The sequence below is a fragment of the Filicampus tigris genome, chromosome 13, assembly GCF_054856515.1.
Source record: "Filicampus tigris isolate MCC_2025a chromosome 13, RoL_Ftig_1.0, whole genome shotgun sequence".
Classification (NCBI taxonomy): domain Eukaryota; kingdom Metazoa; phylum Chordata; class Actinopteri; order Syngnathiformes; family Syngnathidae; genus Filicampus; species Filicampus tigris.
Window position 1 is genome coordinate 7,519,467 of NC_141229.1, and position 19,067 is coordinate 7,538,533.

General features: G+C 43.0%; 1 protein-coding gene across 5 annotated transcripts in view; it reads right to left on the reverse strand.

Annotated features, from left to right (window-relative positions):
• Positions 1–382: 382 nt before the first annotated feature.
• Positions 383–19,067, reverse strand: part of msrab (methionine sulfoxide reductase Ab) — a 60,397-nt gene continuing 41,712 nt past the window's right edge. For all 5 annotated transcript variants that reach the window (XM_086048712.1, XM_086048711.1, XM_086048710.1 and 2 more), the window contains 2 exons: positions 12,778–12,884; positions 383–1,844 (listed from right to left, as the gene is read on the reverse strand). In XM_086048712.1, coding sequence (XP_085904838.1) covers positions 1,671–1,844; positions 12,778–12,884 — 281 coding nt within the window. In that variant the 3' untranslated portion in view covers positions 383–1,670. The remainder of the gene's footprint in view (positions 1,845–12,777; positions 12,885–19,067) is intronic.

Consider the following 19,067-nt stretch of genomic DNA (forward strand, 5'->3'; position numbering starts at 1 on the left):
GGTGTCAGGATGTGACACGCACACACACACATAATAAGAGGAGGGAGGGGGAAATACGAGAGCGGGGTGAAACAAAACTGCGGTTGACCAAAAGGCTTATTTGGCGATACGATCTGTGTGATTTTCATCTTTAACTAGGCTGTGGGGCTGATTTGTTTAAATATACCTACAACAATAACGTATGTATTTATTTGAAAGACAACATATTTCATGATAAGTATTTTGAAGCAGTGTTTTCTGCATACGGTACATGCTATGGTTCGGTATGAGAACACAATGTGAACGTTTGCGCCAGTGATTCATTGCACGAAATGAAATGAGGCGGCACAGATGACGAGATATCCACAGCTGAACGGAATTCACCTCAACACGGACAACAATGTATAATTTTCAAAGTTTGATTTATGTAAATAATAACAGTCAACCATTATCGTATTTGGATAAAACAGACATTTGTTATTGTGATGTCCAACAGCTACTACCTGATACAATGCAGCCAATTATTAGTACATTACTGCTTCAATGAAAACAGTCCAATATTACCTATTTGAATACAATTTTGCAAATCAATTGACTCAAACTGGCTGTATACTGTATGTTATCCAAACATATGATGCCACCATGTGGAATAAGACTGTCACTGCACCCCAACTGATCTCACAACAGTCATGCGTAATTCCCCCCCCCCCCCCTTCTCTCAGCAGGGGTTCTCAAACTTATTGTGTCCAGAGAATTTATTTTCCCCTTCATAATCCTAAATAACCATAACTAAAATGTGCACCATTAAATGCCACGGGATTATTTATTTTCTTGAAAGTGTGGAAAAAACTCCTTGAGATGCAACATCTTGTTCTCCCACACAACAAAAGACACGACAGGGTGCACATCAAGGTGATTGCAAACTGGTGAAATAATGAAAACCAAAACCGAAAAAGTATTTTCGTTAATGAAATAAAAATGATAATGCTTTTAAAAAAGGAAAAGTGACTGAAAGGGCATCTGATGTTTATGAAACAAACTAAAACTTTAGAGAGAAAATGTCCATTTTCATCTTGATCAATTGAAGAGATCAACTCAAAAACGTAATTTTCTGTAAAATAATATGTTTTTATGCGGCCCCACTAACCCAAGTCTCATCATGTGAACATCACGACCAAACTCAGAAAATGTTTTGGTTGCACAGAGTAGATAAAAATGTGACCATTTAGGGGGAGTCTGAAGCTCTGGGTAGGAAGCCATTTCTTGAGTACGTTTGTTTTATAGGTGTGCTGGTCTCCAAATATATACACTATTAATTCATTCATTTTCAGACCCTGTTTTACCCTAACGTTTGAAAACAATTGAAAATAATATAAAGTTCCTCGGATTGAATGGCTGGACTGTGAAAAGACGAGTAAATTCACCAATGGCAGTGAATGAGATAAAAAAAAAATTACATGCCGATTACTTTTGGTCTATTTCTCCTGGGACCCAAAGTTTGAGAACCACTGTATACATTGACACTGTATTGATTAAACAAGATAAACTTTTGATTACATCACTCAATAGCATAGTCACTATAAAGAGCAAAATACCAGACTTGGTTGTCTAAGTGCAGAATTGACGGTTTCAGTAAGGACCTCAATCACGAGTGAATTAACGTTAACCGATCCTCCGTAGAGTAGCGTTCCTTACGGCTCGTCTTTACCCTCTCCAATGGGGCAGCAAATGCCGGTGCCTTTGAGGCCGCAATAACCTTGAGGTTGTTTCTTCAGGTACTGCTGGTGGTAGTCCTCGGCGTAGTAGAACTGCTGCAACTCCACAATTTCTGTGGTGATGGCGCCCATGCCCTTCACCTGCAGCTCCTGTGGATAAAACACAGGTGGAAGCTTGACATCATAGTGCAGTCAAACCAAGAGTATTGGGAAAAAAATGCAATCATTAGTGTTAATCAAAGTATAAAACTGTGTGATAGAACCACATTGTCGAAATTAGAGTGGGTTTATATCAAGGGTAGACAAACTATTGCGTCAAGTCAGCAATTTTCTTTTCAATAATATGTTCAATGTGGCCCCACTACTCCAAACATGGTATTCTGATTAATATTGCGTTATAAAAACTAAGCAGTTGAATCCACCTGCTTTCATCCATCTCAGGGTGCAGCCATTTGGCCATTCTAACGCCCTTTGCTGTCGACTGGAATTAATGTCAAAATGTCCCCAGGTTTATGTTGCGAACATCATGTGACCAAACCCACAAAACAGGTGAGCCGTGACGTTTGCAATGCGAGCCCGAGGGAACTTTGACGTCAATGTCAGTCAACAGCAAGGGATAAAATGCCCGTCCCCTGAGATGGATGAAAACGTGTGAATTAATGTAGTTCTTTTTATACAACCACAATATTAATCAGAATACCATGTTTACATTAGTGGGGGCACAAACAACACATTATTGCAAAGATTTTTTTGGGTTTGGCTTCCCCATTTAAGGGCCATAATTGATTTTTTAAAATGACGTTGAAATAAAGCCCGTATCGGACTGATACCGACACCTGGTATCGGTACTCACCCATTACTACGTTCCGATTGGCCTTGCGATTGGTGTCATTTTGTGGCATTACAGAAAAAGCTCAAAAACAACAGATGAGATTTTCAGTGAAGAATTGGTTTCACAGAAGGAAAAAAAACAAAGCGGTGAATTGTGAATGACAAATAGGCGTGGCTTCACCGTACTTTGAGTTCAAGGAATGTTCAAAGTTGTTATCATTAAATACGCTAAATGTACTTACTAAAAAAAAAAACAAAGAAATTCTCAACTTCCGACCAACCCACACAAATGTTAAATGCTGTTTTATATCTGCAGCACATTGCATGTGAACTTTGCATGTCGGCGAGGGCACGCAAGAGTGACAGAAGAAAGGAGCCTGATCTTCTTTCTAGTGTAGCGGTTTCCCCGCTGTGGGACGACGCATCATCTGCTCTCTTTGTTGTGACGCACGTTGGCGCTTACACTTTCCTAAACACCTTAAGAGGAGGCTTCAAACGCTTTCATAGTTTCACTTAAGAGGGCCGTGTGATTTTCTCCTTCTAACAAACGCGGCGTCCGGGCGCCTGCTGATCAAAGAGGAAAGACAAGTTGGCGGCGCGGTGGGATTTGCTGTGGGCAACAAGTAGCTGGAGTCGAGGTCTTTGCACATCAGAAATCTGCGCATACGAGGAGCTTCGCCTTCTGGGATCTGGCGAGGAACTATTGCCAGAATTTGTGTTTATCAGAGTCAGTTTTATTCCACATAGTGAGGAATATATCACTCCAGGTACAACTTGCACTAATGTAGCCTACAGGAAAAAATTTTGAACTCGAAAAGATAGACTTTTTGAAAGTGGAGAGGGAAAAAAGGTAGTACAGTAAACCTTTGCTACTTGCAGGAGTTAGGAATCAATACACCAGTTGAATAGCAAAAATGTGCAAGTACAGTGGAACCTTATGCAAGGCTCTCAGACGTGTACAGTAAAAACATCCACAAATATAAAGACGACGATACAACGTGCTCCTTTAAACTATGCGCCTACAGCGGATGCTAAGCTAACGTCTATGATTTCCATTACATTTGTAGGGAGTCTTTCCTTTACTAACATACTGAAGGTGCAACGTTCTGTATGTTTATACACTGCTTGTGATGGGAATGTCGCCCTTGCCAACATGGCCATAATGTTGGCACATTTTTTTTAGCCTGCTCTAGTCTACTGTAAGCCGGTTTATCGATGACAAAACAGCAGTACAACCCACTGCAATTTTTTATGCCCCACCAAAATATTTTGTCGACGGGGTTGGCGGGGTGGTTGTGAGTGCGGATGAACGTTTTCCAGCTTGATGCCCTCTCAATCAAAAACGGATGCTCCTTACTACTAGACAAAGGCGTCAGTGCTTGAAAATATTTGCCGATTGCGGGGGATGCCCGTCACTGCTGCCCCCTTCTCCCCTCTGCACGCATTCATTTGAAGATCTAGTTGGATAATTGATACGGAATTTGGGTGAAACATTTCCAAATCCAAGTGTAAACTTCCTGTGTTTAGGAACCCCTAATTTTGGTTGTTCCTTGGCCCATCTCCCACTAAACTGATTGTTTTATAATCTGTATGGTGTGATCATCTGCAAATTCACCTATTAACTTTTTTTGTTGCTTTTTTTTTTGTTTTAACCCAGCTTCCATTATTCGCTGAAAACTCACCTAATTGGTGTTTCTTTGGCGCCATCTGGTGGTATTTTGGTGCTCTTAAACAAAAGCAGTTCTTTGCCACCTTGCAGCATCAATATTACAATACAATAAAACACTTTTTGGAGGGGAGGCGTCAAATACCTGTGGATTTTTGCTATTAGTGGGGTTTACAGTACACCTTTTTTTTTTCCAATAGTACAGAAGTATATTTTGCCACCTCTACATGTGACCCTAAAGATAATTGGTATAGAACATGCATGGATGGATACAAGAGCCCAAAAGTAAGGGAAATGATTGCACAGGCATTAAGGTAGTTGCCATCTAGTGGTGTCCACACGGGGGCAGCGCGGTACTTGATATGCAGGGCGCTGCCGCAGAGGGTTCTCTAAATCAAAAGCTGTGCACCCCGCAGAGAGGCTGAGGCAGCAGCTGACCTCCAAGTCCTCGGCAGCTTCCTGCTACAATGTGAAGGCTCTAATCCCCCTGCAGGAGCGGCCGCTAGCCAAATCCCAGCGCATGGAATATCAGAAGAGACGCGAGTTTAGCGTTTTTAGCGGCGTGACACAGCAGCATGTGCGACATTAAACAGCGTGCTAGCACAAGCGCCGCTCGGCTCGCCGTGGCCTAATTAACCACTCATCACCACGGAACCACGGTGGTAGCCGAACCCTTCGGGTCAGGAGGGTGGGGTTGGGGGGGAACACAACATCCAAGCTACACCAACTTCCCCCCCCAGCCAGCCCGCCCCGCCCCCGCCCCACCGCCATCACCTAGCCTCCCTCGCGCTCCATCCTATCCCATCCGGCAGTCACAACACGGCAGCCATTTTAGATCTATAAATCAGAATGCAGGGCGTCACGCCGCTGTGGCTAACCTGACGTGGCTCCTCTCGCTCAATTGCAGCGGCAGCGTGCCGGAGGAGGGCGAAACATTCCGTGCGAACGAGACGTTGAGATCTTTGCGTGACAGAGGCATAATAGTGTGTACATCAACGTCACATTTGTGACAAGCTGTGACCTCAAGCGTGTGAGATGAAAATGCACAGACATGGAAGGAAAATGTTATGGTTCAGGATGGGCAGAACCAATTTCAGGGTCCCCAACCAGTGGGACATTTGTTTGTATTTGGTACCTAGGCCTTCACTGGGGAATCACCTGACTTCATCAATGTCTTCATAGTAGTACATATCAATAGCAGTACAAAAACGCAGTTTGACAGCATGTAACTGTGCCACATACTGTATATCACCTGAAGAATTTGAATTGTATTTAATACCATGACCCAAAAAATAAATAAAGTCATCAAGCTCAGCATAGATGTTGATTATTAAACAAATTAAAGTGCGCAAATCGCTACAGATGTTTTTGCGAGTCGAAGTTGGTAACAGGTTTTGTTCTGACCAACCAATCAGAGGCAGGAAAAAAAATCTGACTGGAAAATCAGAACTTTGGCCGCGTTAAAACAAATTTGAATCTGACTAGTTAAAGACAACACTGCTGCTATTGTAGTTTAAATTAGATCGGCCAGCGCTATTGATTCTAAAGGCGCCGGGCAGATTAGATCGACATGGCAACATTGTGAGGCTGAATTCTGATTGGACAAAAAATATAACATCCGTAAACACATACTGGAAGCAGTGCAGAAAAAATAACCACTACAAAATGAAGAGAATAGACTGTTAAGAATGCATTAATGCATTTCATTGAACCAATATTTAGGTTGTAAATATAGTTCAGTGCTTCTGACTTCTCATCACTGAGTACCTGTATCAAAGAGTCTGTGCCTCTATGCACGTTAAACCACTTGGAAAAAAAAAACTAAGCCCGCCAGCTGGCAAAAATGAGTAACAAATGTCTTTTGGGAACTTCTTGGGAGTGAGGAAAAGGCCAAATGATGAGACTGGAGAAGAGCAGCGTTCAAATTAAAAAGTCCATAGATATGAGTGTGGATAGCTGTTTGTTTATATATGCCCTGCGACTAGAGGGTAAGAGACAATATCAGCAGGCCTACTAAAAATACAGATTTATCTCCCAGACCAGATATAAAAAAGTCTACACACCCCTGTTCAAATACCAGGTTTTGAGATGTAAAAAAAAATGAGCACACTACAACTCAATTGAGGGGGAAAAAAATAGCTTTTCGAGAGGTGAAGTAAAAATTAACTGAGATGATGCAGTTGTAAAAGTGTGCACACCTTCTTATAACCGGTCATATGGCTGTGTTCAGGATTAGCCAATCACATTTGAACACTTGTTAAATGGGAGTCCTACAATGAAGACTAAGCACCCTGCATTGAAAGACCAACCCATTGGAGTTTCTTTTTTAATTTTTATTTTATTTATTTTACCGTATGTGGGCATGTACTTCTTAAAAACAACATGACACATTTTTATTGCAACTTTGCTGAACCCCGTGGGTCACAGACTCTGGTTTGAGAGCCACTGCCTTACTTAATACTGTTGGGAACTCTAAAAATCAGTCCATCATATAATCAAATTGCAGCTACATTTGGTTCTCATTCTTCACACAAGTCTTCAAGGAAGTGAAGGAAAAATTGTGACAGGCTTTCACATTTACAGGCCCTGAGTCTGACACCTGTTCTCTATTCAATCTCTCTTAGAAAGACAACTATTGATTGTTGATTGTTTTCAACTGTTAAGCGCAGTCATATTGCCACAACACTAGAAGAAGGTTTTAGGCTGAATGATTTTGGAAAATAATCTAATTGCAGTAGCGATTTAATATGCAATTATTGTTTCAAGGCCCTCTTCCAGTTTATTTTATTTTTTTTAACAAACAAGCAATACATTAATTTGGATTACAATAAACGTTTATTAAACATAGATGTTTTGGTCTAATAGGTTGGGCTTACGCTAAATGATATTGCAGTCTTAAGCGTTCACTATGATAACTTCACAAAATTCTACTAAGTGTGATGTAAACATAAGTCAGTGAGTCATACTCACAGTCAGATTCTAACAATAATAATTATTTCAATTTTTCATGGGACAATGACATATAAACAGACTGCACTTCTTAAGAATTGAACGTATATATATATATATATATATATATATATATATATATATATATATATAAAATATAGCCTACCGACCAAATTGCAGATTGCGATTTGAAAATGGCTTGCTTCTACACAGTGATGTCGATTTGAATTCGATTAATTGTTCAGCCCTGCACGGTTGTGTGTATGTGCATGTGTGTGTGCGACTGTGCGTGTTTCCGAGCTCGCCCCGGCCCAGTCGGCCTCCTTCATGCCTGTCGGAAACGCTCCCCCATCAACGACATGGCCGAACGGGTGTATTTCTACCCGCGTTCCCCCTCGCTCGGACCGCCGCTTCGTGCGACCGAGTCCTCGCTGCTCTCCAGCCAAGCAAAAGAGAATGAGAACGCCATTGAGAGCTAGAGCCCCCCCCCTTTCACCACGACCACAGACACACGGGCCCCCTACAACACAAATAGGACGTGACACCCCGAGAGAGGGCGGAGGTTGTGGAGGGGAGAGTGGAAATGTACGTCGTATACCCCACTGTGTTGCCGCCATCGCCGCCCCCCCAGAACCCGGCCCCCGACCTCCCTCCCCGCCCGCCTTCGTAAGGCCGGCGGCCACGCTTTGACATCGACTTTGTGACACCCGATGACTCATGGCGAAGACATTTGAAGACGGATGTGACCTCAATTTGCCGATTTATGTAATCACGCCTCAGTCTAATCCTAACGCAGACGCTTACTGCGACGTCGCACATTTTTTGGTTCATTGCGATAGGGACTGTGCATGGCTGTTTTTTTTTTGTGATGGACATTTATTACTTTAGTAATTATTTCCTATATTCAAAATTTTTTTTTTTTTTTTCAAATATTGCTTTATCATGTGGGGCTTCATAGGTTTGAACTGCAACACTTTAATAAATAAAATCATCCTAAAATGAAAGGGATAATAAGAGAATAGAAAAGGGAAGAAGGAAAAAACATATTTTAGAGGCATCAGCAGTCCCCAAAAATTTTTTACATTTCAATCGGTGCCCACCCACACTCAAACGAGGTTGAAAAAGGAGAAGAGCTGTGTTGCAAAGCATGAGTGGGGGGGAAAAAAAGTCTAACGTCGCATTGCTTGTTTGTAAAATTCCGATATGTCAAAAAAGCGGAACATGAAATTCCATCTTGTGTGCCTTTTTTTATTTTTTTTTACCCCCTCGCTTTTACAGTGTGGTTCAGGCATCCATTTTCTCTAGTCTTCAGCGAGTGTGCCTACATTTTAGGAAGCTGCCGCCGCACTTAGATTCAGAGGCGAAAAAAAAAAAATTGACGCATAAGATTCAGTCGTCCCCATTTAACGCCCATGCTTAACAAACGTGAGAACTTTCGAAAAAAGTCCCCATGTGACTTTGTGCGGCTGGAACACTCGCACACACATTATGCGCCATTTCAATACCCCCCCAAAACCCCATTCCCAACCCCCACGACCTCCTTTCTATCTTTCAAGCTTATTAAGTTGCCTTATCAGAGGATACACTCACCCCTCCGAGGCCTTGCACACACATGCGCAATGTGCAGGTTGGCTGGATAAAACCTATTGTTTGTACACACACACACACCCACACACACACACACACACACACCCACACACAAGAGGGCTTCATGCCACCACCCTGCTTTCCTCCGAATCAACCCTTCGCATCGCTCCTCTCCCCGGGCCTGGAGGGTGAAGACGTGGGGTGAGGATGAGTATAAGGGAGGGAAAAGTGGGTGCGATGCGAGTGGGGGTGGGGTGGGGGGTGCACTCCTTCTCTGCGCTTGGCTCCAGAAGCCTTTGATGTTCTGCAAATTTCAAATTTCATTATAGAAGAAACCTCTTCTCCCCTCCCTCACTCTCGTACTTAAACAAGCTTTTCACCACCACCCCCCCCCCCTTCCATGCCACCAACCCCTCCCCCACCCAACCCCAATGCTGAAGTTAAGAAACTGAAAGCCCCGCAGAAGAGACTTTTCATATGGGTTAATTATTCATCGGGCTGGAAGGGTATGAGCCAAATGTATGTCTGCATGTGTGTGTGTCTGGATTTTTTTTTTTGTTTTTTTTGTTTGCCACGCCTGTCTTATCTCTGGCCTCACCCACTCGCTCTTGTCACCCCATCGAATGCGCATTTGCTTTTTTTTCCCCGATAAGAGAGCGAGTGGCCTTTTCGGTTGGAGTTGTCTCCATTTTGGAGACGGGCGGGAGCCGCCAATGCGGCAAGGCGACCATTTTGGTTGCGAACGCGTCAGATTTGCGTTCCCGACGGAGCCCCAGTCGAAAACTGTGGCGCCACTGAAGTCGCTGACAGATCGGTGGTGTCAGCAGCAGCGTCGTCGGTGGCAGAGAGAGAGGGGAGGCTGTCAGATGTTGGTAAATGTGTGTTTTGCGACTGCGAACTAGGTTAGAGAATCTCAGACATCAACTGGGGAGCTGACAAGACGATATGCTCCATAGGAAGGGCCTTTTGTTGCTTATACAGTACACTCTATGAGCAGCACTTTGGATGTGTTGATATAAAGCAACAGTCGGGGTGTAATTGTATACGTGGAGCAAAACCCCATTCATTGCAGGGGATATGCTCCAGACTACTGCACTACAGGTAAAAATCCTCGATTTAGAGTAACCATATATATTTTTTGTTTTTTTCCTTCAAGGGCTGGGCAATACGTCTGAAAAAATGTATCAGCGGGCTTTCATTGGTCGGGTTTTTCTCTTTTATATGTATATATGTATTGTATTTATTTGTTTGTATCATGTAAGTTCAGTTTATTTCTTGTCATAGTGAACGCTTAAAAGACTGCAAGTCAAAGTGCTCATGAGTTAAAAACTCCAAGTGAAGCCTAACCTTACACATTCAAGTATAATAAATCTGATATTTTTATTGTAATACAGATTACAGTGTTTGTTAAAAAAATACCTGGGAATTAATTGCATTTTAAATCGCAATATTGAGGGAAAAACAAATTACAATAAGATTATTTTTCAAAATCGTTCTACCTCAATTTAAAACTATTTTTCAATTTATTTTGAGGTTGACACCTGCGATTTAATGGATCCCTGTTATCAGTCAGACAAGTTTTGTTGAGGGCTACCACATTAACTTCTTTAACTACAGTCTAACTTTATTTGCGGGGAAAACCCCCCCGACATTTTATCATCTTTTGTTTATTGCTCATTTCGCATGTTTTAGTTTTATGCCTGTAATAGAGGTCACTAAACGTGCTGAGTGTGAGGATGGGTCACAGTCAGCTGATTTTCAGTGCCGGTGTTGTTGGGGTCACCATCGGCTGATAGGTTGTCACTCACGTCTCTCTGATCTCATTACCTTCCTCTATTTATTCGCCTTCAATCACCTCCCGCCGCCCTGGTCTCAGCTGCCACCCCCTCTCTCACCTCCGACCCCAGCCCAAGGCCAAGGTTGGGAGGTTGTCGTCATGGTAACACGCCCCCCCCCCCCCCCCCCAGCCCTTCGCCTGTGACGGCTGACCCCTAAGTTAAAAGGGACGGTCGTAATTCGCTCCCCACTGATTGAGTCTGAATGGCTTTTACGGCAAGCTGATGGGAGGATCAACGGAAAGATGGAGCGATGGACAGATGGATGGAGCGAACAAAAGAGGGGGGCCAGCCCGACGTGTGCCACTCCGACGACCTATGCACCCTCTTGTGTTCTTTCAGCACGAGGGCTGGAGAGAGCGAGGATGTAGTTGCGATCAACTAAACACGGGTGGCTTTGCTTAGCTAAACGGCGTCCGACTGAGAGGTCGCCACTCCAAAGACAGCCACTCCATTGTTATTCAAACAAATGGGCCAACTCCGCGTTTAGGTTTGGCGGATCCACAAGCACCCTTGAAACCTGGAAAATGTGCTCAATGGGAGCAGAACAGCCACATATTAAAATTAAAGTGAGACTTCATTTAAGCAGTGATGATGTTTACGGCATCATTTAGTTGAGGCTTCAACGTGTGTTATTGGAAATTGCACTGACATGTAACATGGCCCAACAGAGGTATGCTTTCTTTTCATTTAAGAAGAAACGTTCTGACACGAACAGCGTTTGGAGACAAGGAGAGACACCTTTTTGACGGCTAGGGCGCCGGATAGAAACCAGTCTATCTGACCTTGTCTAGGATATTATTCAAAATCTGCTCATCAAAAAAAGAAAAAAAACGATTTCATTTAACATTTTAATGAAATGAAAACAGACAAAGACCTCAGCTAACACTGTTACCTTGGGTCAAATAGCTTTTAAAAAAGATTTTCTCTTCGACGGCTGAATGTTTGAAAAGGACTGACAAGTGTGACCAGACAAGAAGTGTACTGATCTGAGCTTTAACAGCAGGTACATTTTCAGACAGATGTAGTTTGAAACTAATGCGAGTCTTTTGTGGGCTGAACAATAATTCTTGAATGCTTGGAGATGATGGGTTGAAAATCATAAGGTGTAGGGTACCAAACATATCAATTTGACTTTGTGTTGGCTATTACTAAAAATATGCTTGCTGGTTAAAAACAACATGGAATTAAATTTGGCATGGTCCTGAAAAATACCTAAGCTACCACAGATATCTTGGGTCAAATATCTTAAAAAAAAAAAAAAAGTTTTCTCATCGACTCAATGTTTGAAAAGGCTCAGTTGAAAACTCTGACGAGTAGAGTGTTGACAAGAAATGGCTGGATCAGATTTTTACCACGGATAAATCTCAGGACAAAAATTGCTAGAAACAAAGAGAACTCGTTCTTTGACCGAAGAGAGCCAATTTGACCTTGTGTTGTATATCATGCAAAATGTGCTTACCAAAAAAAAAAAAAACGATTGCGCAACATTTGATTGGATAAAATATGCTGCTGCCAGTGAATTTCAATGAAACATCACTGCTCTTTGACTTCAGACTTCAACTGTTATCCTGGGTCCAATATGATTAATCAATAAGGTTCTCTCTCTGACACATGAACGTTTGAAAGGGATCCGTTGAAAGCTGTGACTAGTAGAGATGTGATGTGAGGCAAGATGTGATCACAGCTCAATCGGAAATCTTGGGATGGATACCGTTTAAAATCAATATCAGTCTTTTTTTTGAGACATATCAGGAATCTACAAATGCTTGGAAATGATGGCTTGAAAACGACGGGTAGGAGAATACTGAAAAGACCTTTGACCCAGCCATTTTCAGCTCAAATAAAAAAACATTTAGGATCAATAAGGTAAAATAAGAAGAATGACGCATAGAAGTCTGAAAGCAAACTGTTGAAAAACGCGGCCAGCCGACCTCTTGAACAGAGACTGAAGCAAGACTCGTTCAAATATAAATGTGATTATTGTTCTGACGAAAAGAACGGTTTCCACAGATCTCAATATTTGGGAAAGCAGCAAAGAATTATGGCGGGTAATGCCGCTGAAAGGGCTTCAAACAAGTATTTTTCATCGTTTTCAAGTTCAGGTTCAAGTCAGTGGTCACCCTGGCGCCTTATACAAATTGTGAAAAGCGCTATTAATTGATTCATATGCCGGTCACCAGCCCAAAGCTATTACTTTGCATTGCCCGCGTACCTTTTGGTAAGCCACTTTGCTCTTCAGCGCAAGCTCCTGTTGAGTGGCGCCGGAAGTGTAAATGGCCGAGCGGTACTGAGTCCCGACGTCGGCGTGCTGCTTCATACCTGCGTACACATACGGACACACAAGAGCGAGCATAAGTGCCACAATCACCGCGTACACATTTCCATTTGCATCTAAAAGGTTTCCACAATTATGTCATCATCCCACATCTTGAATTCACCGAGCCAAATGTATTTAGGCGATCACTTTCAGCGTCTGCGGCGTGCCGGTCTGCGTGCTGGTGTAGGTGGGTGCGTGTTCATTTTCTTTGTCATCTCAGCGCGTCAACATTTTCATCAGCTTTACATCAGAGAGTTTTTGGAGGACCAAAGCAAAGTATGTGTGGAGAAGGAGGCCAAAGAGCTGCCACGACTGGTGTGCTCTTCACAAGTGACGTTACTGAGCAGCTTTGACGTCCGTGAAAGCCTCCACGCTTTATTTCTCACTCTTTATTCTCCTCCATATCATTCTTTTCTCCATGCGTCCTTACTGTCTATCTTCATTGTTGTTGGGTATTGCAACACAGTAGTCACAATATATTAAAAGATCACCATACTTTCGATAGAAGAATCACAGGATTGTGATACTTAGCTCACTATATAGTATCACGATGCTTTGCCCACTATAGCAATAATGTCACAATAACATACCAGATATACGAGAGCACAATAACTTGCCCACTCGAGCGACCAAATCTGCCTACACTGCCCACTAAAATGATAACTCTGTTATATTAGGTTTACTATTGCGATAATTAGCAGTAGTCCACTATAGCAATGATATCACAATGCTGCGGGGCAGTATGATACTTAAAACATAAACACACCAAGATGGTCTCATCTGAGCTCAGTAAGATGCAGTAATATTAGATGTTTATTCTTCAGAGGATAAAGAATATATGCCTGTCAGCATAGTTATATTGTCTGTCCATAATGTGTTTGTGTTTAAAATTCCACTGCTTTAAGACAAACGACTGCGACATCAATACTCGTTTCTTGAGCCCGTCTATGGCATTTAGCATCGTGTGCTCACGGACTCGCGGTACATATCCAACACACATACACTACAATATGGATTTTCTATACATTTCATGCTCGCAATTAATTAGCGTTCAAATGTCTACGATGTTTAAACGGTTGGCGCGAGCCCCCCATGATAAACGGGGGTTCACTTTTATAGCTTGATCCTTTCACATTTTGCTTGTGTGCTGCTACTGTCAAAAGCAGAATTCAAAAAGCCTGACCCTACTTTATTCAATCATCAGCGCAGTTACTCCCCAATCAAAGCAGCTCGTGGTTAGCTCCACCCACTCACAGCGCCAGCCTTGCTTTTGATTACTCCAACTGTAGAACCAATCCCAAAAGAATTGAGTCCTCAAAGAAACACAACGGCAACAAACATAAGGGCCCCCCCCTCCACAAAAAAAACAACTCAGCCATCTCTCATGCGCTTTCTCCATTTTTAACAGCCCCCTTCGTTATTTTCTCCATCCGTCAAAGGCAGCAGTAATTATTAATGAGAGCCCCCCTGTTCCCTCTCCATTATGCATGAGAGAGCCTTGCTTCTTGAAAGCACGGGGTAATGGGGGGGTTGGACCGAAAGGGGGAGGGGCTCCCGGGGTCACACGTGCCCAGTCGCACAAACGGCGGCGCCGCGCGGGGGTCGCTGACCTACACCCCGTGAAAATATTAATTAACCCCCGCCAACAGGAGGAGCGGCGGTGCTGAAAACAAGAGCATTTCAAAGTGGCCCCCTTTTAAACGCTTGACAGACAAACGGAATGGGGAATCAGACAGACGTCTTAAAGAGCACGCGCTCCTCGTTTGAACCTGCTGGGATTGGTAGCAGCGGCTCGGCAAGATGGTTCTCATTGTTTATCCTCATCCTTCACTCTTTTCTTCAGAGGCTTTTTAATCTTTCGTACCCCCACACCCCGCCTCTCGCTCATTTCCTGCCGACACTTTAAAGCGTGTGCACGTTTGAACCAAAAAAAAAAAAAAAAAAGAGCGCAAGGGGGGGATCAAGTGCGAGGCCGCCTTGTTGATGCACTTGCTGTTGCACTCGCAGGGCGTGCCTTTCTTCCAGAGCCTCCGCTGCTGCTTTGACCCTCTTTCATTCCAAGCCCCCGCCCCTACCTCCGATGTATTTTTACGTAACGAGCCTTCATCCGCTAACAAGTGCCGGAGCGGGGATTAGCCTCATCTCGCCACGTACTGTCCCTGCGGCCTCCTCCTGCCTCTGGATTTCTGAGAGGGCCGTCCAGCGCTCGCACGGATGTAGAACACGGGAAGACTGCAAATGAGGCAAATTAAAAACACGAAGAGGGGCGCCTTACATAACGGCCGTCAAGAGAAGTTAAAGCCGGTGCTGTTCAGTTTGGTTCATTTCCACCGTGGGGAGCGCATGCGGAATGCCGATAGCTGGGTCACCTACAGTACCTACCCCCTGCCTCCATATTTGAACCCAACTCAACCACCCATTTTCTATACCGCTTATCCTGAGCTGACTTTGGCTGAAATATGGACTACGGCAGTCCCCCGGTATTTGTGTCGAGGCTCAACAGTGCTGAACTCACTCACTGCCAGACATTTTCAGACCCTCTTTTACCCAAACGTTTGAAAAAAATATCAATAAATTCCTGGGATTGAATGGCTGGACTGTGAAAAGACAAATAAATTCAGTCCGTGGCAGTGAATGAGTTAATGTGTTCTTTAATAAAGAAAAGAGCACTGTGTAATTTATATGAAAACAGGCAGTATTAACATCATTAGACAGAACACAAAGAAGTAAACGTTTGTGCATTACAATTAAATACGGCTCCTTTCGGTGTTTGCGACTTGGCCATCGGGGGCAGTATAGTACAGTGATGCAGACACAAGTGAACAAGAGCCAGAAGCCCTAACAGGAAGACGCCAAGACTAATGGAGCTGGTACAAAAGCAAAGAGCAAATCCTACAGCATATTGAACAAGGTAATTCTGAAGCGAGCTAGGATGCAAACGGCAAACAAAAGCGTCTTCATCGTAAGCATGCAGCAGCACTTAAAGGTCAGGGTGCAAACATTGACAACTTTTGTCGCCCTCTAGAACCCACTTTACAATGCAAAACTCTCACTAAAATGTGATTAGGTCATTGGTAGACAGCAGTCTAGCATCACTAAATACAAACAGAATGTGTTGTCTGCCGTTTGAATCTCGCGCCCCCTCATCTTCGGCTTTTTCCGGCGATGTGACGTCACAGTAGCCGGAGGTCTGTGTCATGAACGGTCTAATAACGCCCCCTTCTGTCGGCTCGTGTGTTTCGAAATCCTCTCATTCCAAAACATCGCTCGCCATTGAATGTGCTGTGTTTGTAGCGCATGGAAATCGTACAGTCTATGGTGTAGCGAGCGGTTTAGCTTCTTCTACGTCACTTCCGGTGGCTAGAGCCACGATTCCTCGAGCTCCCATGAGGTTCGGAAACACTCGGAATGAGTAAGTAAAACCCATTTTTTAATCGATCTGTGGTTGTCAACTTGCAGGAAGTGACTTGTATGTATTATAAACCCTATTACCAATGAGGTAATGAATTTTAACAGACTCTGAAAAGTGTTTGCACCCTGACTTTTAAGACTGGGAGCTAATTAGCAATCACTCCCAGGTGCGCATCTTCAAGATTGTGAGCTGATTGGCAATCGCTCCCAGGTGTGCACCTACTTGCTCACTGTGCCCCCAAAGAGGAAAATGGCCACCCCCAGTGATGTCATTTTCAGTCGACAGAAATGACAAAATGGCCGCCCCCCTGAGATGGCTAAAAGCGGGTGGATTTTGCTGCTTAACTCAGATTCCATAAACGCTATATTAATCAGAATACCTTGTCTCAACTAGTGGGCCTGCACAGAACATATTCTTGAAAAAAAAAAAAAAAAAAGAAATATTACCAGTGAATAGAAAAATAACTGTGTACTAAAGCATAACAGCAGAAAGAGGCTTGATGGAAAAATCTAAGCTAGATGTCACATTTAATGCCGTAACAAGAGTCACAACCAGGCCCTGCAAGAGATCAATGATTGTTGGAGTCGGACCAAATCCCAACAGTCTAATACTTATCACTTGCATTTCTAAGTTATTTTTTAATGTTCCAATTCACTGTTAGTATTGCTTACAGTTTATTTCATTCTGCACTGCTTCAGGCAGGGGATGCGAAAGCAGGTATAGTAGCTGTTAGAGCTACACCTAGTTCTTTATTATTTACCTTTTTTTTATTTATTTATTTTTGTTTATATTCCTTTTGAGATAATCGAGCCAAGTATTTTCTATGCCCTAAACATTTTGGGGTCTTAAGTAGATTCAAGAAAACCTCACACTGTTGATGACGTGTAAACCTCTTAAGTGAAACATGCCAAGAGAGTGATAACAATAAATACCTCTGCGTTAAAGTGTGCTTGAGTGTAGAAACTAGACTGCAGTAATTTTTTATAAGATAAACAAAGAGATCATTATTATTGGTAATTTGTATGTTCATCAAATTGTGACAGTGATTTATTTTTGTTTGTCCACAATAAAAACGCCATACCTACTTTTGCCCCCCTCTGTATAGGCAGTTTTTTAATTGATGCATATTCTCTTTCCATAATGTTGTAAATGTACACGTAGACATTCATTTTTTATTCTTTGATATTGTCCTTCTGTGCTGCTCCTGCCCACTTCGCAGCTGTAAAACCACAGTTTCCCCATTGAGGGACTAATTAAGGCTGATTCTATTCCGCCATCATTTGCACTATGGTGCAATCCAAATAAATGATGGGGACAAATGGCCGATGACTGCAGTCTCCCCTCTGTTTTTTTTTTTTTTTTGTTTCTTTTATGGTGGTGCGTTCGTGCTAGTAGGTTGTGGCGTGCCCTGCGGTCCCGCTACGGCTGTGTGTGCGTGCCAGCACAGCCCTCTCTTTCGCTCTACTCTCTCAGCTGCTATTTTTGCCCTCATCTTATGTAAGCCGCCGCTGATGCGCTGGAGACAGAGGCAGAGTTTGGGATAGCGAGAGCATCCCTCGGTGGATGCACACACACACACGCACACGCATACAAAGACGAACACAAACATGCACATCGGCACGTGCAGCATCTCTTTAAGGGAAGCGAATGTGTGACAACATACAGAGCCAAACAATAACATGATGCTCGGCTGGTGAAATGGCGTCTGGTGAGTGCGCGTGTGAGATGGAAGAACTTGGTGTACGTCCACATCATGACCACTGTTGTCGCTTGCATGTATTTTCCACGACGGGGGCTCTCAAACGTGACTCCATGGTTCTGGGCATGCTGTCAGAGTCCAGTGACCCTTTTGCTTTTTATTTTTAGCTACATCCAATCTAACACATTATACTTGCTCTACTCAAATGAGTACAAATAAGCAGACATATGCACATAGCTACATATTTTCCAAATTAAAAAAAAAAGCTCAACCCACGCAGAGTTACTCACAATGTGATATCTACGGGGTACTTTGAAAACATACTAATGGTACAGTATTCATATATTTGGGGGGTTGCAACATTTGGCACGGTATCCACACGGAACATATAAAAGCACCACAAAAAATATTGGAAAAATGTTGATTTATTTACTGAATATTAAAAATAATTTTGATTGTTTATGTAATAAAATACTCCCTTGGCTTTCAAGTGTAATTCGTGCCTCTGTGAAGGATATGCTAAACACTAGTCCAACGTGATGCAAAACAACATAGGAGTTCAGGGGCGAGAAGTGGACAGTAATAGACTGGCCAAGTTAATCTCCAGACTCAAAACCTACAAAGAATGTATTTTCAATGCTTCAAAAGGGAGGAACTCCCAAAGTAATCCAACCATCCATAGAAGGAAGGTTGAACAATCGTGGGATTATAGTTTACTTTCTTTTATAACACAATACTTATTTTGACCTTTTTCTTCATCTGGTACTAGTCAAATATTCTAAAAATAGGACAATTCAGAGTAAGACAAATAAAAACTGCAGCAATACAAAGTATTTTGGAAATCAAAACAAACTAACCCGCTCTAAAAACTATCCATCCATCCATCCATCCATTATCGATACCGCTTATCCTCACAAGGGTCGCGGGGAGTGCTGGAGCCTATCCCAGCTATCTTCGGGTAGCGGGGGACACCCTGAATCGGTTGCCAGCCAATCGCAGGGCACACAGAGACAAACAAACATCCGCACTCACACTCACACCTAGGGGCAATTTAGAGTGTCCAATCAACCTACC